The sequence below is a fragment of the Phlebotomus argentipes genome, unplaced genomic scaffold (assembly GCF_947086385.1).
Source record: "Phlebotomus argentipes unplaced genomic scaffold, Phlebotomus argentipes genome assembly contig_5, whole genome shotgun sequence".
NCBI classification, from domain to species: domain Eukaryota; kingdom Metazoa; phylum Arthropoda; class Insecta; order Diptera; family Psychodidae; genus Phlebotomus; species Phlebotomus argentipes.
Window position 1 is genome coordinate 7,630,358 of NW_026776165.1, and position 14,917 is coordinate 7,645,274.

General features: G+C 47.2%; 6 protein-coding genes and 2 non-coding genes across 9 annotated transcripts; 3 read left to right on the plus strand and 5 right to left on the minus strand.

Annotated features, from left to right (window-relative positions):
- Window positions 1–28: 28 nt before the first annotated feature.
- Window positions 29–1,377, minus strand: LOC132265675 (dr1-associated corepressor). Its single transcript, XM_059766432.1, has 3 exons — window positions 1,200–1,377; window positions 1,019–1,091; window positions 29–888 (listed from the first exon to the last, which is right to left on the minus strand). The coding sequence occupies exons 1-3, from the start codon at window positions 1,239–1,241 to the stop codon at window positions 164–166; spliced, it is 840 nt and encodes a 279-aa protein (XP_059622415.1). The 5' UTR covers window positions 1,242–1,377; the 3' UTR covers window positions 29–163.
- Window positions 1,378–1,448: 71 nt separating this feature from the next.
- On the plus strand, window positions 1,449–1,978 carry LOC132265680 (peptidyl-prolyl cis-trans isomerase FKBP2). The gene has a single exon (XM_059766438.1). The coding sequence runs from the start codon at window positions 1,516–1,518 to the stop codon at window positions 1,924–1,926; it is 411 nt and encodes a 136-aa protein (XP_059622421.1). The 5' UTR covers window positions 1,449–1,515; the 3' UTR covers window positions 1,927–1,978.
- A 1,070-nt stretch (window positions 1,979–3,048) lies between these two features.
- Window positions 3,049–5,928, plus strand: LOC132265671 (allantoinase). 2 transcript variants are annotated; one of them, XM_059766427.1, is made up of 6 exons: window positions 3,049–3,309; window positions 3,409–3,482; window positions 4,454–4,531; window positions 4,593–4,854; window positions 4,920–5,065; window positions 5,136–5,928. In XM_059766427.1, the coding sequence occupies exons 1-6, from the start codon at window positions 3,160–3,162 to the stop codon at window positions 5,830–5,832; spliced, it is 1,407 nt and encodes a 468-aa protein (XP_059622410.1). In that variant the 5' UTR covers window positions 3,049–3,159; the 3' UTR covers window positions 5,833–5,928. The 2 variants fall into 2 exon arrangements, with proteins under 2 accessions (XP_059622410.1, XP_059622411.1); XM_059766428.1 differs by having other exon boundaries at window positions 3,123–3,238.
- Window positions 5,929–6,085: 157 nt separating this feature from the next.
- LOC132255926 (cytochrome P450 6g1-like) lies at window positions 6,086–7,821 on the minus strand. The gene is made up of 2 exons (XM_059752098.1): window positions 6,735–7,821; window positions 6,086–6,674 (listed from the first exon to the last, which is right to left on the minus strand). Exons 1-2 carry the CDS (start codon window positions 7,819–7,821, stop codon window positions 6,241–6,243), a joined length of 1,521 nt encoding a protein of 506 aa, XP_059608081.1. The 3' UTR covers window positions 6,086–6,240.
- Window positions 7,822–8,207: 386 nt separating this feature from the next.
- Window positions 8,208–9,788, minus strand: LOC132255927 (cytochrome P450 6g1-like). Its single transcript, XM_059752100.1, has 2 exons — window positions 8,702–9,788; window positions 8,208–8,641 (listed from the first exon to the last, which is right to left on the minus strand). The coding sequence occupies exons 1-2, from the start codon at window positions 9,786–9,788 to the stop codon at window positions 8,208–8,210; spliced, it is 1,521 nt and encodes a 506-aa protein (XP_059608083.1).
- Window positions 9,789–9,964: 176 nt separating this feature from the next.
- Window positions 9,965–14,729, minus strand: LOC132255763 (uncharacterized). The gene is made up of 6 exons (XM_059751915.1): window positions 12,871–14,729; window positions 12,737–12,803; window positions 11,639–12,549; window positions 10,783–10,913; window positions 10,268–10,712; window positions 9,965–10,202 (listed from the first exon to the last, which is right to left on the minus strand). Exons 1-6 carry the CDS (start codon window positions 14,572–14,574, stop codon window positions 10,125–10,127), a joined length of 3,336 nt encoding a protein of 1,111 aa, XP_059607898.1. The 5' UTR covers window positions 14,575–14,729; the 3' UTR covers window positions 9,965–10,124.
- Trnak-cuu (transfer RNA lysine (anticodon CUU)) lies at window positions 10,958–11,030 on the minus strand. The gene has a single exon. It is a non-coding gene; the product is annotated as a tRNA-Lys (tRNA).
- Trnak-cuu (transfer RNA lysine (anticodon CUU)) lies at window positions 11,326–11,398 on the plus strand. The gene has a single exon. It is a non-coding gene; the product is annotated as a tRNA-Lys (tRNA).
- Window positions 14,730–14,917: the final 188 nt, after the last annotated feature.

The following is a 14,917-nucleotide window of genomic DNA, read 5'->3' on the forward strand; positions in this document are numbered from 1 at the left end:
TTATTGGAATAAAACGACAGCATTTGAGCCCGGAAAGACTGATCAATGTGGAGAAGAACTAATTTCAATGCGATGAGCAACTCAAGAGTCTGTGTTTGTACCATTCGGGCGGCCGGAGAGCTGGGAAGGACAGCAGAGAAAGAGAGACTCCCGCGGCGCGCCCTCAGATGTTGTCGTAATCCTCGTCCAGCTCAGAGGCCGGTGGCGCCGCAGGGGCCCCGCTCAGCGGCAAGTAGCTGTAGTCGATCTTCACCACGGGCGTGTTGCAGATGTCGATCTTGAGGACGGGCGGAGGCGCGGACACACTGCTCACGTCGCTGGCCGACGTGACGGTGGACGTGACCAGCGGGCTGGGCAACTTCTGTCGCACGTCGAAGCTGAAGACGGAGGCGTCGCCGGAGCGCGGCGGGGCGCTCTGGCAGTCAAGGCGGGGCATTTTGGGCAGGCGGGAAGAACCTTGAGCGTCCCTGGGTAGTCTCGAGGCTGTGTACTTGATCACCGACTGACTCTCACTGCCAGGGTACACAATGTTTGGTGTGAGACACTTTCCATCCGTCTCGAGGCTCTTCCGGCCCATTTGCGAGAAGTCCATGGACACTGGGCGGCCGTAGCTCCGCAGCCACGATTCTGCGCCTCTTTCTGGCCGCCCGTTCCGTGCACTCCCGCCGTTTGTGGCATCTTCCGTGGCCGCCGGCGGTGGACTTTCCACCTCCTCGGCCACACTGATGTCCGGCACATTCTTCACCAGCTCTCGCAGGAAGTCGAAGCGACTCTCAGACATAATGCACTGCTTCATGTGCGACGGTGACAGCGTCTTGGCGTGACGGGCGTTCGTGATGCGCACTGTCTTGGTGAGGAGGGATTCCACAAACAGCTCCAATGTCCTAGGTGTGCCTATGTTAAGGAAATCACATGTCTAACGACTAAAAATAAAAAATACCAGCAAAAATTCCCTCTACTCGCATCATAACCTCACACTATGCAACCCCCGCATTTGCGAGTGCTTTTGAAAGGATATAAATTATGATTGGCACAGCCTGGGCGACTTTTCCCACCTCCTCGTCCGTCTGCATGATCTTCTTGATCCTCCCCTAGAAGGAAAACGGAGAAAATCAGTTGAGATGATGCCAGAGAAAGGGACACCCTTTCATCGGGGTTTTCTCACTGCCACGGCCGGTATTTCACTCTTTCACACTCACTGGAGGAAATCTGGCATTGTATTTCTTCTTCTTCGATGGCATTCTTGTGGATTTTCACACGATAAGGGGTCCTTTTCCCAGTCAAAATACACCCTCTCACACGTCCGGACACTGACACATTTCCCCTCTTTTTTCGAACATCGGAAGCCAGTCAAATGCGTTTTGGACGAACTTTTCAAACACCACAAGAGTGAGGTTAGAAAGAGGTAAACAAAGTGCGGAGAGAAACTATTTTTCGCGGATTTTTACGCAATTTCTCTATAATTTCAACAGAAATCCCAGTGCAGGAGACAGAAGAGACGCCAGAGGCAGTGAAATGAAAGAAATTTTGGTCATATCAATCGCCCTTATGGCACTTTTCGCTGTGGAAGCGGACGCCGAGGGAAAGCTGAAGATTGGCATAAAGAAACGCGTGGAAAACTGCTCTATGAAGACCAAGAAAGGTGACCTCGTGCACATGCACTACACCGGAACCCTGGAGGACGGTACCGTGTTCGACAGCAGCTTAGACAGAGGCCAGCACTTCACGTTCACGCTGGGCTCCGGACAGGTCATCAAGGGCTGGGATCAGGGATTGCTGGGCATGTGTGAGGGTGAGAAGAGACGCCTCGTCATTCCACCTGAATTGGGATATGGCAAGCGCGCCATGGGCGACAAGATTCCTGCCTCTTCCACACTCATCTTCGAAGTGGAGCTGCACAAGATTGAGCGCAAGCAAGAGCTTTAGAGAGAGAAGGAGAGAATAAAGAGAGATCGTGACACACGTTGGCAATCTCTGTCTCATCTCAGGCCTCCGTTATCAGCTGCTGAACTGCGTTTTGCATCCACGAGGTATTTTGCTCAGAGAGACGTCAGGCGAAAGGGGGTTCGATAAGGTCTTATCACAATGGATTATTGTGGTAAATATTTGAGCTTCCACAAAACTGCCATGCCTCATATCAACGCGTATTTATTGCCTCCACAACTGACGGTTTCCATTACAGACATTTAAAAACACATGATCCATCCTGGAGATGTGCGCCAGAGTGGCCGACGGAGGCTCAAAGGGGTCTCGAGAGGCTCGAGAGATTATCTCTAAATTGTACATTTGAAAGGAACATTTTTGTTTACTCACTCCGCAAGATTCTATTGTTAATTGGCAGCACATCTCAACTCCACTCTCTTCCCGGAAGTACTTAAATAATTGCGACTCAGTGTCTTATCTGCTAGCGATGCAATCTCCATCTTTTTATGAGGTTTTTCAAGCAATCTCATACTAAGCATTTGCTTTCAGAGCTTTATATTGTCGATTTACACAGTATTTAGAGATTTAGGAAATAAAAGTTGCTTTATTCTTACTATAATTCCCTTTACGGAAGACAATTAACGCAATTTACCACGAAAATCACTTCTTCTCTTTCTTTTTTTCCCTTTTTTTTGCAAAAAAACCAATTTAAGCATACTTAATGAGAAGAGCGCACAAATCTTACTCATATAAATTTCAGTCAAATTAGCTAATTTAACTAAATTTTTTGTGCTCAAAGTTGAGCGGTTTTTATTGCCAAGTTAGACATCATACAAAAGTATCATTTTTGCAATGATCGCCTTTTTCTTAGCTGTTTTTTTCCCCAGCGTTTCCATTATATGCGACGCAGTCTCGCAGTTTATAAGACTTATCTCAGGAGTTCATTGGCCAATTTCGTCTATCTGTTCACGAGTGCCTTATTTTTTTGAGTCCTCTCGCCATTGAAAGCCCTCGCCGCCCTCGCCTTATCAACTCTATAGTGCTTTGGCGTCGCCCGCGCGACTCTCAGCTCAGAGCCCTCCTTCGAAAGCGCACTCGTCACGTGACGCGCTTGGAGATCGTCCAAGAGACAATAAAAATAGTCTAGCGAAGCTCTCCGGTCAGTGCTGAGCCACCTTCCGGGCGCGTCTGATCGCAAGTGTTGTCGAGAGGATCAGGAATTGCGACGCGAGTAAAATGGACACGCTGTTCGTGAGTAAGAGAATTTTCGTGGATGGTGAACTGATCGAAGGCGGGATCCTAGTGTCGGATCAAGGTAAAATTACAGATATTTTAACCAGGGCAGGAGAGGTTAATTCCTGGATATATCAGAATGGATCTGGAGAGGTGATGCCAATTCCTAGTGTTATTTCTTATCATAAATGAAATACTTTGCCGTCTGAATTCGCGAAAATCAGTAATTTATGGTCAAATTCTTGGTTGTAGATTGTGGACTTTGGCGATCTTATCATCATGCCTGGCCTCATTGACTCGCACGTGCACATCAATGATCCGGGAAGGTGAGATTTCATTATCGTGACACGCTCATTATCACTGTGGGTGAGATTCTGCACGACACTCTCTCTCATGCCTTCCTCAGCTGTGCAAATGCGCCTCTGTCGCGTCCAGAGAGCAAATATTTTGTGTCTCGTGCTGAAAACCTCCTTTGAACATTGTTGTTTCTAAACATGCCCAGCCTTATCATGCATAACATTCGACCTTCACTACTTTTTCTGATTCACAGTTTATTGGAAAATCAAAAGCGATTTATTAATTGAGACATACTATCTAGGACAGAAAGCAAAGTGTGCACTTGTTAAATGGCTGTTCTTCTCAAAAACTAAAACTGCAATTTCAGCATCGAGAGAGACATTTTGAGAGGATTTCTCGCTCTTTTAGCAGCGCGTAACTGTGAAATCACTTCCAAATTCTCTTTCTAAGCTCTTACTAACCCTGATTTCCAGACAGCGGGGCGCTGAGCGCCTCTGCTTGATGTGCAATCGTGTGTCCAGCAAAAAATGCCATGTGCTCAATTGTACGAATAACGCTTCGAATTATCTTTAGCTATAAATAGAGCATGGGGAACTTAATTGTCGTTTCTGTTTTGAATATTGACTTCCTCGACTTTCGATGTCGCAGGGGCAAAGCCATAAATTTGCATTTTATCGAATATATGTTCGAATCTTTTTCAAGGATCTAAAAAAGTCCATGGCAAAACAAATCCGAGCTAAGCTGAGCCGTAAGTGCAAATGCGAGAACGCGTAAGTTTGGCGATGATCAAAAATTATTATTTAAAGCAATTAATCTCAATCCCCATCATTGCAGATGCGTATTTTTCTCACACTCAAATTTCACACAAAAAAAATTTCAACAAAATCACGAAAAATCCGTGTTGAAATCAAATTTGATTATTGCACTTTTTGGCAAGTAGTGTGGCGTGTGTGGGGAAATTTTGGGAACTTTCTCAGGCAATCTCTTGGTCCACTTTCAGGTCAGACTGGGAGGGATTTGCCACAGCCACGAAAGCGGCCGCGGCGGGCGGTTTCACCACCATTGCCGATATGCCACTGTGAGTACAACTGCGTAATGATTACACACGAACGTGCAAATTGATGACCGAGGTCTTGCAGAAATTCCATCCCACCCACTACCACCGTGGAGAATCTCAGGGTTAAGACGAGTGTGGCGCATGGGAAAGTCTTTGTGGATGTGGCCTTCTGGGGTGGCTTGATTCCCAGCAATGCTTCTGATCTGCTGCCACTCGTGCAGAACGGCGTCATTGGCTTCAAGTGCTTCCTCTGCCCGAGCGGAGTGCCTGAATTTCCGCATGTCAATGAAGAGCATGTGGAAGAAGCCCTGAAGATCCTCGAAGGCACCGGAAGTCTCTTGGCGGTGAGAAATTCTTTCTTGTCTCTGTTAAAAAAAAAGATGTCTCCTCAACGGACATTTTTCTGCAGTTTCACGCCGAACTCGAGTGCGGCTCCACCAGGATGGAAATCATGGAGGAGAACCCAAAGAAGTACTCCACCTATCTCCACTCCAGGCCGTCAATCATGGAGGTGAAGGCCATAGACATGATCACGCGCCTCTCGGCCAAGTACAAGTAAGATTTTATCGATTTTACGTTTGAAACTTGACGAGAAATTTAAATCCACTGTAAATGCTTTTTGCAGCGTTCGAACTCATATTGTGCATCTTTCGACGGCCGACGCTCTGCCCATGATTAGGGAAGCCAGAGCCAATGGCGCTCAATTGACTCTGGAGACTTGCCATCACTACCTAACACTAACAGCTGAAGAGATTCCTGATGCGCACACCGAATTCAAGTGCGCTCCGCCAATCAGGAGCGCTGAGAATCGCCGGAAGCTGTGGGAAGCTATTCAAGCGCGTGATATCGATATGATAGTGTCTGATCACTCGCCCAGTACGCCAGGAGTGAAGTTGTTGACCTACGGCAAGAGTCGCGGAGACTTTATGCGCGCCTGGGGCGGAATTTCCTCAGTCCAGTTCGGGCTGTCGCTCTTCTGGACGCACTGTGAGAGTCAGGGGCTCACCCTTGTGGATCTGCAGCGTCTGCTGTGCCAGGAACCAGCCAAACTCCTCGGCATCGATGGGTTCAAGGGCAGGATCGCCGTGGGCTACGATGCCGACTTCTGCGTGTGGGACCCTGAGGGCACATTCACGATCACCAGTGATATCATTCATTTCCAGAACAAGGCGAATCCGTACATGGGAAAAGTGGTCAGAGGAAAGGTCCATGCGACTATTCTGCGAGGTCTCACCGCATTCCAGGACGGAGAGTCCTTTGCCAATCCCATGGGCAAACTCATCCTCAGGAAAACCACCAAGAGGGCCGTTCAATTCCACTGAATTCACAAATGGGCGCGTAGAAAATATGTACATATATAGAGAAAAAATTGGGTGATTTTCGGGTGATTTAGACAATAAATATGTACAGGTTATTTACACAAATCTTTACTCAATCTTTATGTCCTGGAATGTAAGGAAGATGGCATCTGCGGGGAAAGCAAGAACTCTCTTCTTTTTGAACTGAGATTCATCAATATTTGGGGAAAGCTAGTCCTATTCAGGAGAACATCCCTTATCACGCCAATCAGTGAGGGATCAAGAGATGTAAGAAATATTCCTGGACAGCCAATAGTGCTTCAAGTACTTATCCTCATTTCATTTTATTCCATCTAAGCAACATAGTAAATTAATCAAATGATGGCATAGCTATTAAAGTCATCAAAACACGTTCAATTTTTATTATGCTTATCAAATCTCCCTGAGTTCAATGACTAGAGGTTCTTCTGATATAAAGAATATTGTACTTTTCTGAAACACAATTTTTTGTGGAGTTTTCTTGCAGAAAGACAAGCGATATTTAGGCAAAATCGTTGCCAGAGCTATCTTCACTTGAATTGTTCCAAAGCGAGATCCTAAGCAATTTCTAGGTCCCAGTCCGAAACCTAGGAAGGCTCGTTGATCGATTGGAGGCTCAGCGTCAGTGGCAAAACGTTCAGGACGAAAAGATAGAGGATCAGGAAAGAAGTTGGGATCTCTTTGGATGGCAATTGTTGGGATGTACACTGGTGTCCCTCGCGGAATGGAAGCATCATGAAAAGGCTTCAATGAATAAGACTCTGAACCATCAGCTGGCTGACAAGTACGATCCAGAAAGAGGAGGCTAGGATACAGTCGAAGGGTTTCTAAAAAGTGAATTTCTAAGTTAAATTACAATAACATTTTTTAAAATAAATAATTCTTACCTTGAAAAACCATATGAAGATACTCTAAGTTGTTCAGGTTTTCATAATTCATCTCCTTCCCGCTCTTGGCGAAGTCCATGAGCTCGTTCCTCAGTTTCTCCTGCATATCTTGATGCCTGGCCAGTTCGTACAAGGCAAAGGAAAGCACTGACGATGAGGTTTCATATCCAGCGGCTAGAAAAACTGCCGCTTGAGCAATGAGACAATCCGTGTGGAAAATCTCCTTCTGTGTGTTCTTCATCGTTATCAGAGTGTCAATCAAATCATTCCTCTTCGAACCACTCTTCTCTCTCTCTTCTATCACTTCCAGAATGGCTGTCCGGAGGAATTTTTCAGTATCATTTGAAAAAAGTTTTAATTTGAAGACACTGGCAAGCTCGGGGAAGAAAAAACACGTTCCAAACTCAATGATTTTCTTCAGATCTGTTGGACACACCATCTTCTGGGCCTTCTTGAAGAAGTCACAATTTGGATTAAGGAAACAATTGGCTTTCACTCCAAAAGCACATGACGCAATCGCCTCGACAGTATAAAATCCAGCGAATTCCTTTAGATTGATCTCCCCAGAGCCTCCAGAAGGGATTTCCTTGGCCAACTTAACTTTCATATCCTCACAAACATCTACAAGTAAAGGGAAAAAGTTCTTCAGCTTGTGCGCAGTGAAGACTGGAGTTATGTGATTTCTAATGATTCCCCAAGTTTCGCCTTTAGCATTTGGTATAGTATTTATGCCAATCGGGTCAGTCTTGGGATCTGTTGCCATTCGTCGGTCCATGAACTGGTTGAAATCCTTCACCAGAATTCTCTTGATGAGCTCCGGATCGCGGATCAGAAGGCAAGGCTTGTGGAAGAAGTAGAATCCAGTCACGGCGTCTTTCCTTGTCTTCGGATGATTGTAGAGATCCAGGAATAATTGAGCGAAACTCGTTTTGTTTAGCAGAACATTCTTTATCACGCCAATTAGTGGCGGTCCAGCGATGTAGGAAACCTTCCTGGAGATCCAGAAGTATCTTAAAAACGTCTTTAGGCCCTTCCAAAGGCACAGAAGAACTAAACACGTACACAAGATCACTTCAAAAGCACCCATCGTTACACTTTTCACAGAAAACTGGCCAGAAATCATCTTTTCCGTCTTTATATAAACCTTCTTTATCTGCACAAATTAAGCACGTTTTACACCCTTCAATAAATATAAAATTATTTCATTTGCACGCGAAATTTATGTCAAATGGCGTGATGAGCAATTTTTATCATTTGACATAGAAGTGCGGCATGATTGGAAAACTTTCAGTGCATGAATTTCAGTACAGAATTGGAAATCAATAACAACAGAACAATTTTCAAGAAATGAGCAATTTAATAAAAATTTGTAAATGTTAAGCTGTAAGTCAAATTAAAAGAGCCAAAGTAAGTAGTTGGAATGTGATGTAATTGCAAATTCAATCTGGATTGACTGGTAGCCTTTCTTCCTCATCAAATCTCCCTGAATGTGATGATCAGGGGCTCTTCTGAGAACATGGGCACTGTTTTCTTATTGAACACTATCTTTTGAGGTGTTTTCTTGCAAAAAGACAAGCGATATTTAGGCAAAATCGTTGCCAGAGCCATCTTCACTTGGAGCGTTCCAAAGCGAGATCCTAAGCAATTTCTAGGCCCTTGTCCGAAGCCTAGCAGTAGATTATGATCAATACGAGGCTCAGCGTCGACGGCAAAGCGATCCGGGCGAAAAGATAGAGGATCAGGAAAGAAGTTGGGATCTCTTTGGATGGCAATTGCTGGGATGTAAATCGGCATTCCTTTAGGAACAGAGAAGTCATGAAAGGGCGCCAATGAATAAGACTCTGAACCATCAGCTGGCTGGCAAGTGCGCTCCAGGAAAGGAATACTGGGATACAGTCGAAGGGTTTCTAAAAAGTGAATTTCTAAGTTAAATTACAATAACATTTTTTAAAATAAATAATTCTTACCTTGAAAAACCATATGAAGATACTCTAAATTGGCAAAATTTTCATAATTCATCTCCTTCCCGCTCTTGGCGAAGTCCATGAGCTCGTTCCTCAGTTTCTCCTGCATATCTTGATGCCTGGCCAGTTCGTACAAGGCAAAGGAAAGCACTGACGATGAGGTTTCATATCCAGCGGCTAGGAAAACTGCCGCTTGAGCAATGAGACAATCTGTGTGGAAAATCTCCTTCTGTGTGTTCTTCATCGTTATCAGAGCGTCAATTAAATCATTCCTCTTCGAACCACTCTTTTCTCTCTCTTCCATCACTTCCAGAATGGCTGTCCGGAGGAATTCGTCCGTTTCCTTGGAATAGAATCTCAACTTGAAAACACTGGCAAACTCGGGGAAGAAGAAACACGCTCCCAACTCAATAACTCTCTTGAAATCCGATGGATCGACAACTCTTTGAGCTTTCTTGAGGAAATCGGAATCCGGATTAAGGAAACAATTGGCTTTCACTCCAAAAGCACATGACGCAATTGTCTCGACAGTGTAAAGTCCTGCGAATTCCTTCAGATTGATCTCTCCAGAAGTTCCGGAAGGTATTTCCTTGGCCAACTTAACTTCCAAATCTTCGCAAACATCCACAACCAACGGGAAAAAGTTCTTCAGTTTGTGCGCAGTGAAGACTGGAGTTATGTGATTTCTAATGTTCCTCCAAGTATCTCCCTTAACATTCACCAGTGTATTCATACCAATCGGGTCACTTTCGGGATCGGAAGCCATTCTTCTGTCCATGAACTGGTTGAAATCCTTCACCAGAATTCTCTTGATGAGCTCCGGATCGCGGATCAGAAGGCAAGGCTTGTGGAAGAAGTAGAATCCAGTCACGGCGTCTTTCCTTGTCTTCGGATGATTGTAGAGATCCAGGAATAATTGAGCGAAACTCGTTTTGTTTAGCAGAACATTCTTTATCACGCCAATTAGTGGCGGTCCAGCGATGTAGGAAACCTTCCTGGAGATCCAGAAGTATCTTAAAAACGTCTTTAGGCCCTTCCAAAGGCACAGAAGAACTAAACACGTACACAAGATCACTTCAAAAGCACCCATCGTTACACTTTTCACAGAAAACTGGTCAGAAATCATCTTTTCCCTCTTTATATACTCACTAAACTGAACTAAATAATGTTTTTTCGCACTGCAATTAAGTCTAAAATTACTCTTCTTTTTCATCACGAATTTACCCTAAAACCAAACAAATATTGCCCTTCTCTGACGACTATTCATTTTTATTTACGCAATATTGCAACTACATCTCTATAATTTTTTTTATGAAAAACGTCTAAAGCGTCACAAAGAAGACGCAACAATTCAGATGATAGAAAAAATGTACTTCAATTAAGATTAAATTCTAGTTTACGCGAGGCTGTGTCGTTAGGTTTTCTCCTACATAAACTGTCCAGAGCCCACGTCCATCTGCTGCATCGGCTCGTACTCGCCCTGAACCTGAGGCGTAGCCAGAGACTGAAATGAGAGAGAAGGGCCTTTACATCTGGTCGGCAGGTATTTAATCGTATTGTTTAATTCACCTGGTACTCGTCTCTGAGCTGAGGCGTTCTGTCTGGCTCCTGAGGCGGCGGCAGAACCGACGGCGGTGCCAAATCATCCAACGAGAGCTGCGTATTGAACTGATCCGGCTGCTCAGGCTCCTGTGGCGCCTCCAGTTGCTCCTCCGACTGCTGCTCAGGCGTGGAATCGGAACGTCTCACCAAATCCAACATGTCCAGCATATTGCGCTTCACCGTGTTCTCATTGGCATCCTCCACAGTGGCATATACACTCTTGCGCTCGCACGCGACCATGTGCATGGCCAGGACATTCCCATCATTGCCACCGAAGCCGCACACGCACACGAAATCGCTGCCCAGCGGAGCCGCATTCTGCGGAGGCGCTGAGCACGCGTGACTGTGATCGAGATAGGCGCGAAGACAGCTCGTCTGGAACTTGTTGCACTTTGAGCACTTCATCAAGCCCCTGAAAAAACACCGATCAAGCCCCTTTCAGTAAAATTGATGAGATGTCAAGGAAAGTGCACGAAACTTACACAATATGATTGTCCTCCTCAAAATCATAGTCACACTCGAGGCATCGACGTCCAGTGGGAATATTCAGAGTGACATCCTCGTAAGAGGGATTCACTGAAGCCGGACGAGTGGGCAGAACGTCAGCTTTGGGCTGGAAAAAGAAAAAAAGGAGTTGGAAGAAGGCACAAAAAGGATCGCCCAACGTGGGGCTCGAACCCACGACCCTGAGATTAAGAGTCTCATGCTCTACCGACTGAGCTAGCCGGGCCATGCATGAGAATTGCTTCAACTCGAACCCTTGCTAAAGGCGTAAACATTCTGTCTATATTCAGGAGAAACAACTCACACCCCTGCAAGGCAAAACACTTCGCCGCACACTCGCAAATCACATCACAGAACTCAAGCAAAATACTCGATTTTTCGCCCTCATTAGTAAATCTGGGTTTTATAAATGAAATCTCAGCGCTATTGTGTTCTTATGTGAATCAAATATGAGTTTTTCGACAAATTTTCAGTTCAATGCTGAGCCGCGACGGAGCTCGTTTTGACCGAGTAATCATCAAGCCCGGCTAGCTCAGTCGGTAGAGCATGAGACTCTTAATCTCAGGGTCGTGGGTTCGAGCCCCACGTTGGGCGATCCTTTTTGCCCTTTTTTGCTTCCATAATTATCACGGGAATTTTTTGTTTCTTTTCGTTATTCATAGAATACTTTCATCTTCTTGTCAACAGTGAATTGATCATAACAATCGTGGAAAGTCTCAGTAATGTCTTTCCCTTCAACGCTGACCACTGAAAGCCATGATTTTTATCTACCCACAATTCAGATTCAATTTAAGCAGTCTTCAAAATCGCCGTCAGCTTCTTGATCGTACTCACCTTCGGCTTGGAGATGTGCGTGATGCCCTTGTTGACCGGCAGCAAGTCCTGCTGCTGCCACGAGTGCGAAATGTGCGCGTACGTGTTGTGAATCTTGAGTGCAGACTTGGAGATGAAGCTGAGAGCGCAGCGCGAGCACTTCTTCGTCACCGTCTTCAGCATGTGCTTGCGCAGGTGCTTGAGGAAGGCCATGACATTGGCATAGTGCACCTCATCCGCACTGGCGGCCACGTAAATCTTCAGGCAGAACGGGCACTGCAGCATGCCGGACAGCTTGTGCTTCGTGTAGAAGTGATCGATGGTTTGGCGCAGAATTGAGCTTCTGTACTCGCATCCGCCGCACTTGTATGGCATCTCTGATGTCACGTGACGCATGCCCATGTGCGTGACCAACGTGATGAGATTCGCGTGTCTCTGCTCGCATATCAGACAGTTGAAGCCGCCACCCTGACTCATGTACTTCGTGTCGATGGGATGCGCGAGCAGAATGTGGCGCGTCTGGCCGTCCGGCGAGGAGAATCTGTCCAAGCAGTAGCGGCAGATCTTCCTGCCAACGCTCGTTGTCACGTGCGTGAACAGATGATCCATCAAGTCCGTGTTGTTTGTCACCACCTTGTCGCAATCCGGACATTTGATCTCGAAGTTCACCATCTCTCCGGCCTCCACAGTCGTTCCCTCGCCCTCAAAGACGCCATAATAGTAGCTCTCCAGCGCAATCTTGTCCGCCGTGTCCTCTTTCTTCGGCCGCCCCACCTTACCCCCACTGGAGGGCGCGGCGGCCGGCACTGGTGGCGACGGAGCCGCCTGGCCACGCCTTGTGGACGCAACAGCCAGTGGCGTCTTCTTCTCAGGCGGCGTAATCGCCTTGGGTGACTCAGCAGCCGCTATGGGAATCGCCGATGTGGCTGGCACTGCAATACAACCGAAAAAGTGACACTGTAGGACACCAGAAGCTCCGCGCCGCCCCTCCAACATTCCCCAAAAGCTGTCTCGACTATGAGATAAACATCACTTTATTTCACGCTTCTTCGGCTTGGGAAATGTTCGAGGGGGAGAGCGAAGGTTGTACTGATTTTGGATATATGTAGATTCACATACTTTTGCGCTTCCCCTTAGTGTTGGTCACCGAGAAGTGCTGCCAATTCTGGAATGGATCCGCCGCCACCTGGAAATGGAGGAGAAAATTGCTCAATGCTGCAGAAGTAGAGCCATAAAAATGACGCCGCTCTCACCTTGTTCAGACGACTCGTGAGTGACGCTTTGTGATCCAATCGCGTCTGCTCCGCCAGATGATTCACGATGTTGTCGAAGGCCATGCCTGGAGACGTGCCATACCACTCTCGCCACACCAACTCATCCAGGAACTGCTGAATGATGGCCCTGGACAGCAGTGAGAGCGTGTTCTGGAACATCCTTGGCACGATGCGCCTCAAGTAGTCCATAATGGTGGCATTGCTGTTGCGACTGGAGTCCGACGGCAGCGCCTGATGGACAGTCTTGAAGCCCAACGTGTGCAGACAACTCTTGTCCACTGTCAAGTCCGTCAAGATGATGCTGTCGCGATTCACCCACTCGCGCAGTGGCTCCAGAATCCTCTCGAAGCGCTTCCTGTTGTTCTTATCCGGTCCAGTGTAGGGCTCAATGGCGCGCAGACGAATCAACTTGCCCTCAGGATCGTACACGCCGAGCACCTCCACCTTCACCTGCCTCTGCTGGCCATCCTGGGTCGTGGTGCCCAGCGAGATGACGCCCACCTCAATCTTCTTGCCCGCACCACCCAGCAGAGTGATGTGATAGTACAGAGCCACCGTGCAGACGGCGCGCAGGAAGGTGTAGATGCCCTTCACGTACAAATTGTCCACCTTCACCCACTGCACCACGTTCGGGACGTTTGTCTGGCACGCCCAGTGATAAACGAGCTTCAGAATCACCGATGGCGGATGCACGGACCCCTCGAAGATCGAAGCGTTGAAGACAGACACGTATCGCGTGGGACAACACGAGCTTATCCACACGTAGCCACCGGAATAGGGAAACTTCGAGCTGTCTGAATACATTCCCAGCTTCAGGGCAGTGTCCGGATGCAGTTGACACGTCTGGGCGCTCCTCACGAGGCCCTGCTGGATGAGCCACTCGGTGAACTTGGTCGTGGGATATGTCAGCACGCTCTTCACCTTTGTGTCAAGCGTTCCGCGGTCAGACTGCGCGTTGTCCTTCACTTTCAGTGATGGCCTGGCCACAACCACGAGCGATGGATAGGTTTTGCCTTGCAACTTGTTGAATGTGATCTCTCTGCTATCCGCTGCGGCCTTCCCACCATCCTCCTTGGTCAGGTCCACCACTTCCTTCGACTTCCCCGCTGGCGAATCCTTCGCCGCGATCTGAGAAGCACTATTCAAAGACAGCCCGCCAATCGAGGTGGCCTCAGATGGTCGCACTTTGGCCACCACAGCGGGAATCTTCACTGGCGTCTCGGCTTTGGGGGATTTCTTAGTCGCCGGAGAAGAAATATGCGACTCTCTCTTCTTCTCCTTGTTCATCAGCGCTTTCCGCTTCGCCAGCGGCATGTAATCCTCATCATTGTCCTCATCGTCGTCATCATCGTCGGCTATCTCGATATTCTCAGTCGGAGCATTCGTGTATCGACCCGACTTTGAGTAGGACTTCTGCACGGACGCCCTGACCTTCTTCCCTTCGCTCCGGATGGCCGACAAGGGCTGCGCCACATCCTCAAGCCCAGTCACCAGGCCCGTGAGCTGATATGCCGAAAACACATTCCCGGTGAAGATATTCTGTCCAGTGCTGTCCTTCAGCACATCAGACAGCTTCTCCCGAATGTCGTTGTGCTCCTTCTCGGCCTTCTCATATGCCGCCAACTGTACCGGGCTCAACTCGTCCTGCCAACACTCCATATCAAGGGTCACAAAATCAGGCATTTCGGCGGCCGCTCCTCAAACTCCACTTGAAAGACCTTCTTGGGATGCTCAAGCACAATTTGCACCACTCTTCCACCGGGAAAATACACTACTTCACAGGGAAAAAAGCGAAAAACGCCGAGGTAAACACTCACTCTGCAAACAATTCTGACAGCAATGGCGGTGAAACCCTTCAACTGTGGGGCTTCTCGAGCTTTTTCGAAAAGAAACATGGCGTCCGAGTTTGGTTTGTCGAATCTGAGCAATTTGGCGAATATTTTTGTTAATTTTACGTGATGCGTGATGAATAATAGTAAAATATGTACATAATGAAATTCCGTATGCCCTGAAACTGTGCAGTTTA

Coding starts and splice junctions, on each gene's coding strand:
- LOC132265675 (XM_059766432.1), bottom strand. CDS start 1,241: ATGCCATCGAAGAAGAAGAAATACAATGCCAGATTTCCTCCA. Junction 1,092..1,199: donor ACAATGCCAGATTTCCTCCA/GTGAGTGTGAAA, acceptor TTTTCCTTCTAG/GGGAGGATCAAGAAGATCAT. Junction 889..1,018: donor GGCTGTGCCAATCATAATTT/ATATCCTTTCAA, acceptor ACATAGGCACAC/CTAGGACATTGGAGCTGTTT.
- LOC132265680 (XM_059766438.1), top strand. CDS start 1,516: ATGAAAGAAATTTTGGTCATATCAATCGCCCTTATGGCACTTTTCGCT.
- LOC132265671 (XM_059766427.1), top strand. CDS start 3,160: ATGGACACGCTGTTCGTGAGTAAGAGAATTTTCGTGGATGGTGAACTG. Junction 3,310..3,408: donor ATCAGAATGGATCTGGAGAG/GTGATGCCAATT, acceptor TCTTGGTTGTAG/ATTGTGGACTTTGGCGATCT. Junction 4,855..4,919: donor GCACCGGAAGTCTCTTGGCG/GTGAGAAATTCT, acceptor ATTTTTCTGCAG/TTTCACGCCGAACTCGAGTG.
- LOC132255926 (XM_059752098.1), bottom strand. CDS start 7,821: ATGGGTGCTTTTGAAGTGATCTTGTGTACGTGTTTAGTTCTTCTGTGC. Junction 6,675..6,734: donor TCTTCATATGGTTTTTCAAG/GTAAGAATTATT, acceptor TTCACTTTTTAG/AAACCCTTCGACTGTATCCT.
- LOC132255927 (XM_059752100.1), bottom strand. CDS start 9,788: ATGGGTGCTTTTGAAGTGATCTTGTGTACGTGTTTAGTTCTTCTGTGC. Junction 8,642..8,701: donor TCTTCATATGGTTTTTCAAG/GTAAGAATTATT, acceptor TTCACTTTTTAG/AAACCCTTCGACTGTATCCC.
- LOC132255763 (XM_059751915.1), bottom strand. CDS start 14,574: ATGCCTGATTTTGTGACCCTTGATATGGAGTGTTGGCAGGACGAGTTG. Junction 12,804..12,870: donor TCACGAGTCGTCTGAACAAG/GTGAGAGCGGCG, acceptor CTCCATTTCCAG/GTGGCGGCGGATCCATTCCA. Junction 10,713..10,782: donor GAGGAGGACAATCATATTGT/GTAAGTTTCGTG, acceptor GTGTTTTTTCAG/GGGCTTGATGAAGTGCTCAA.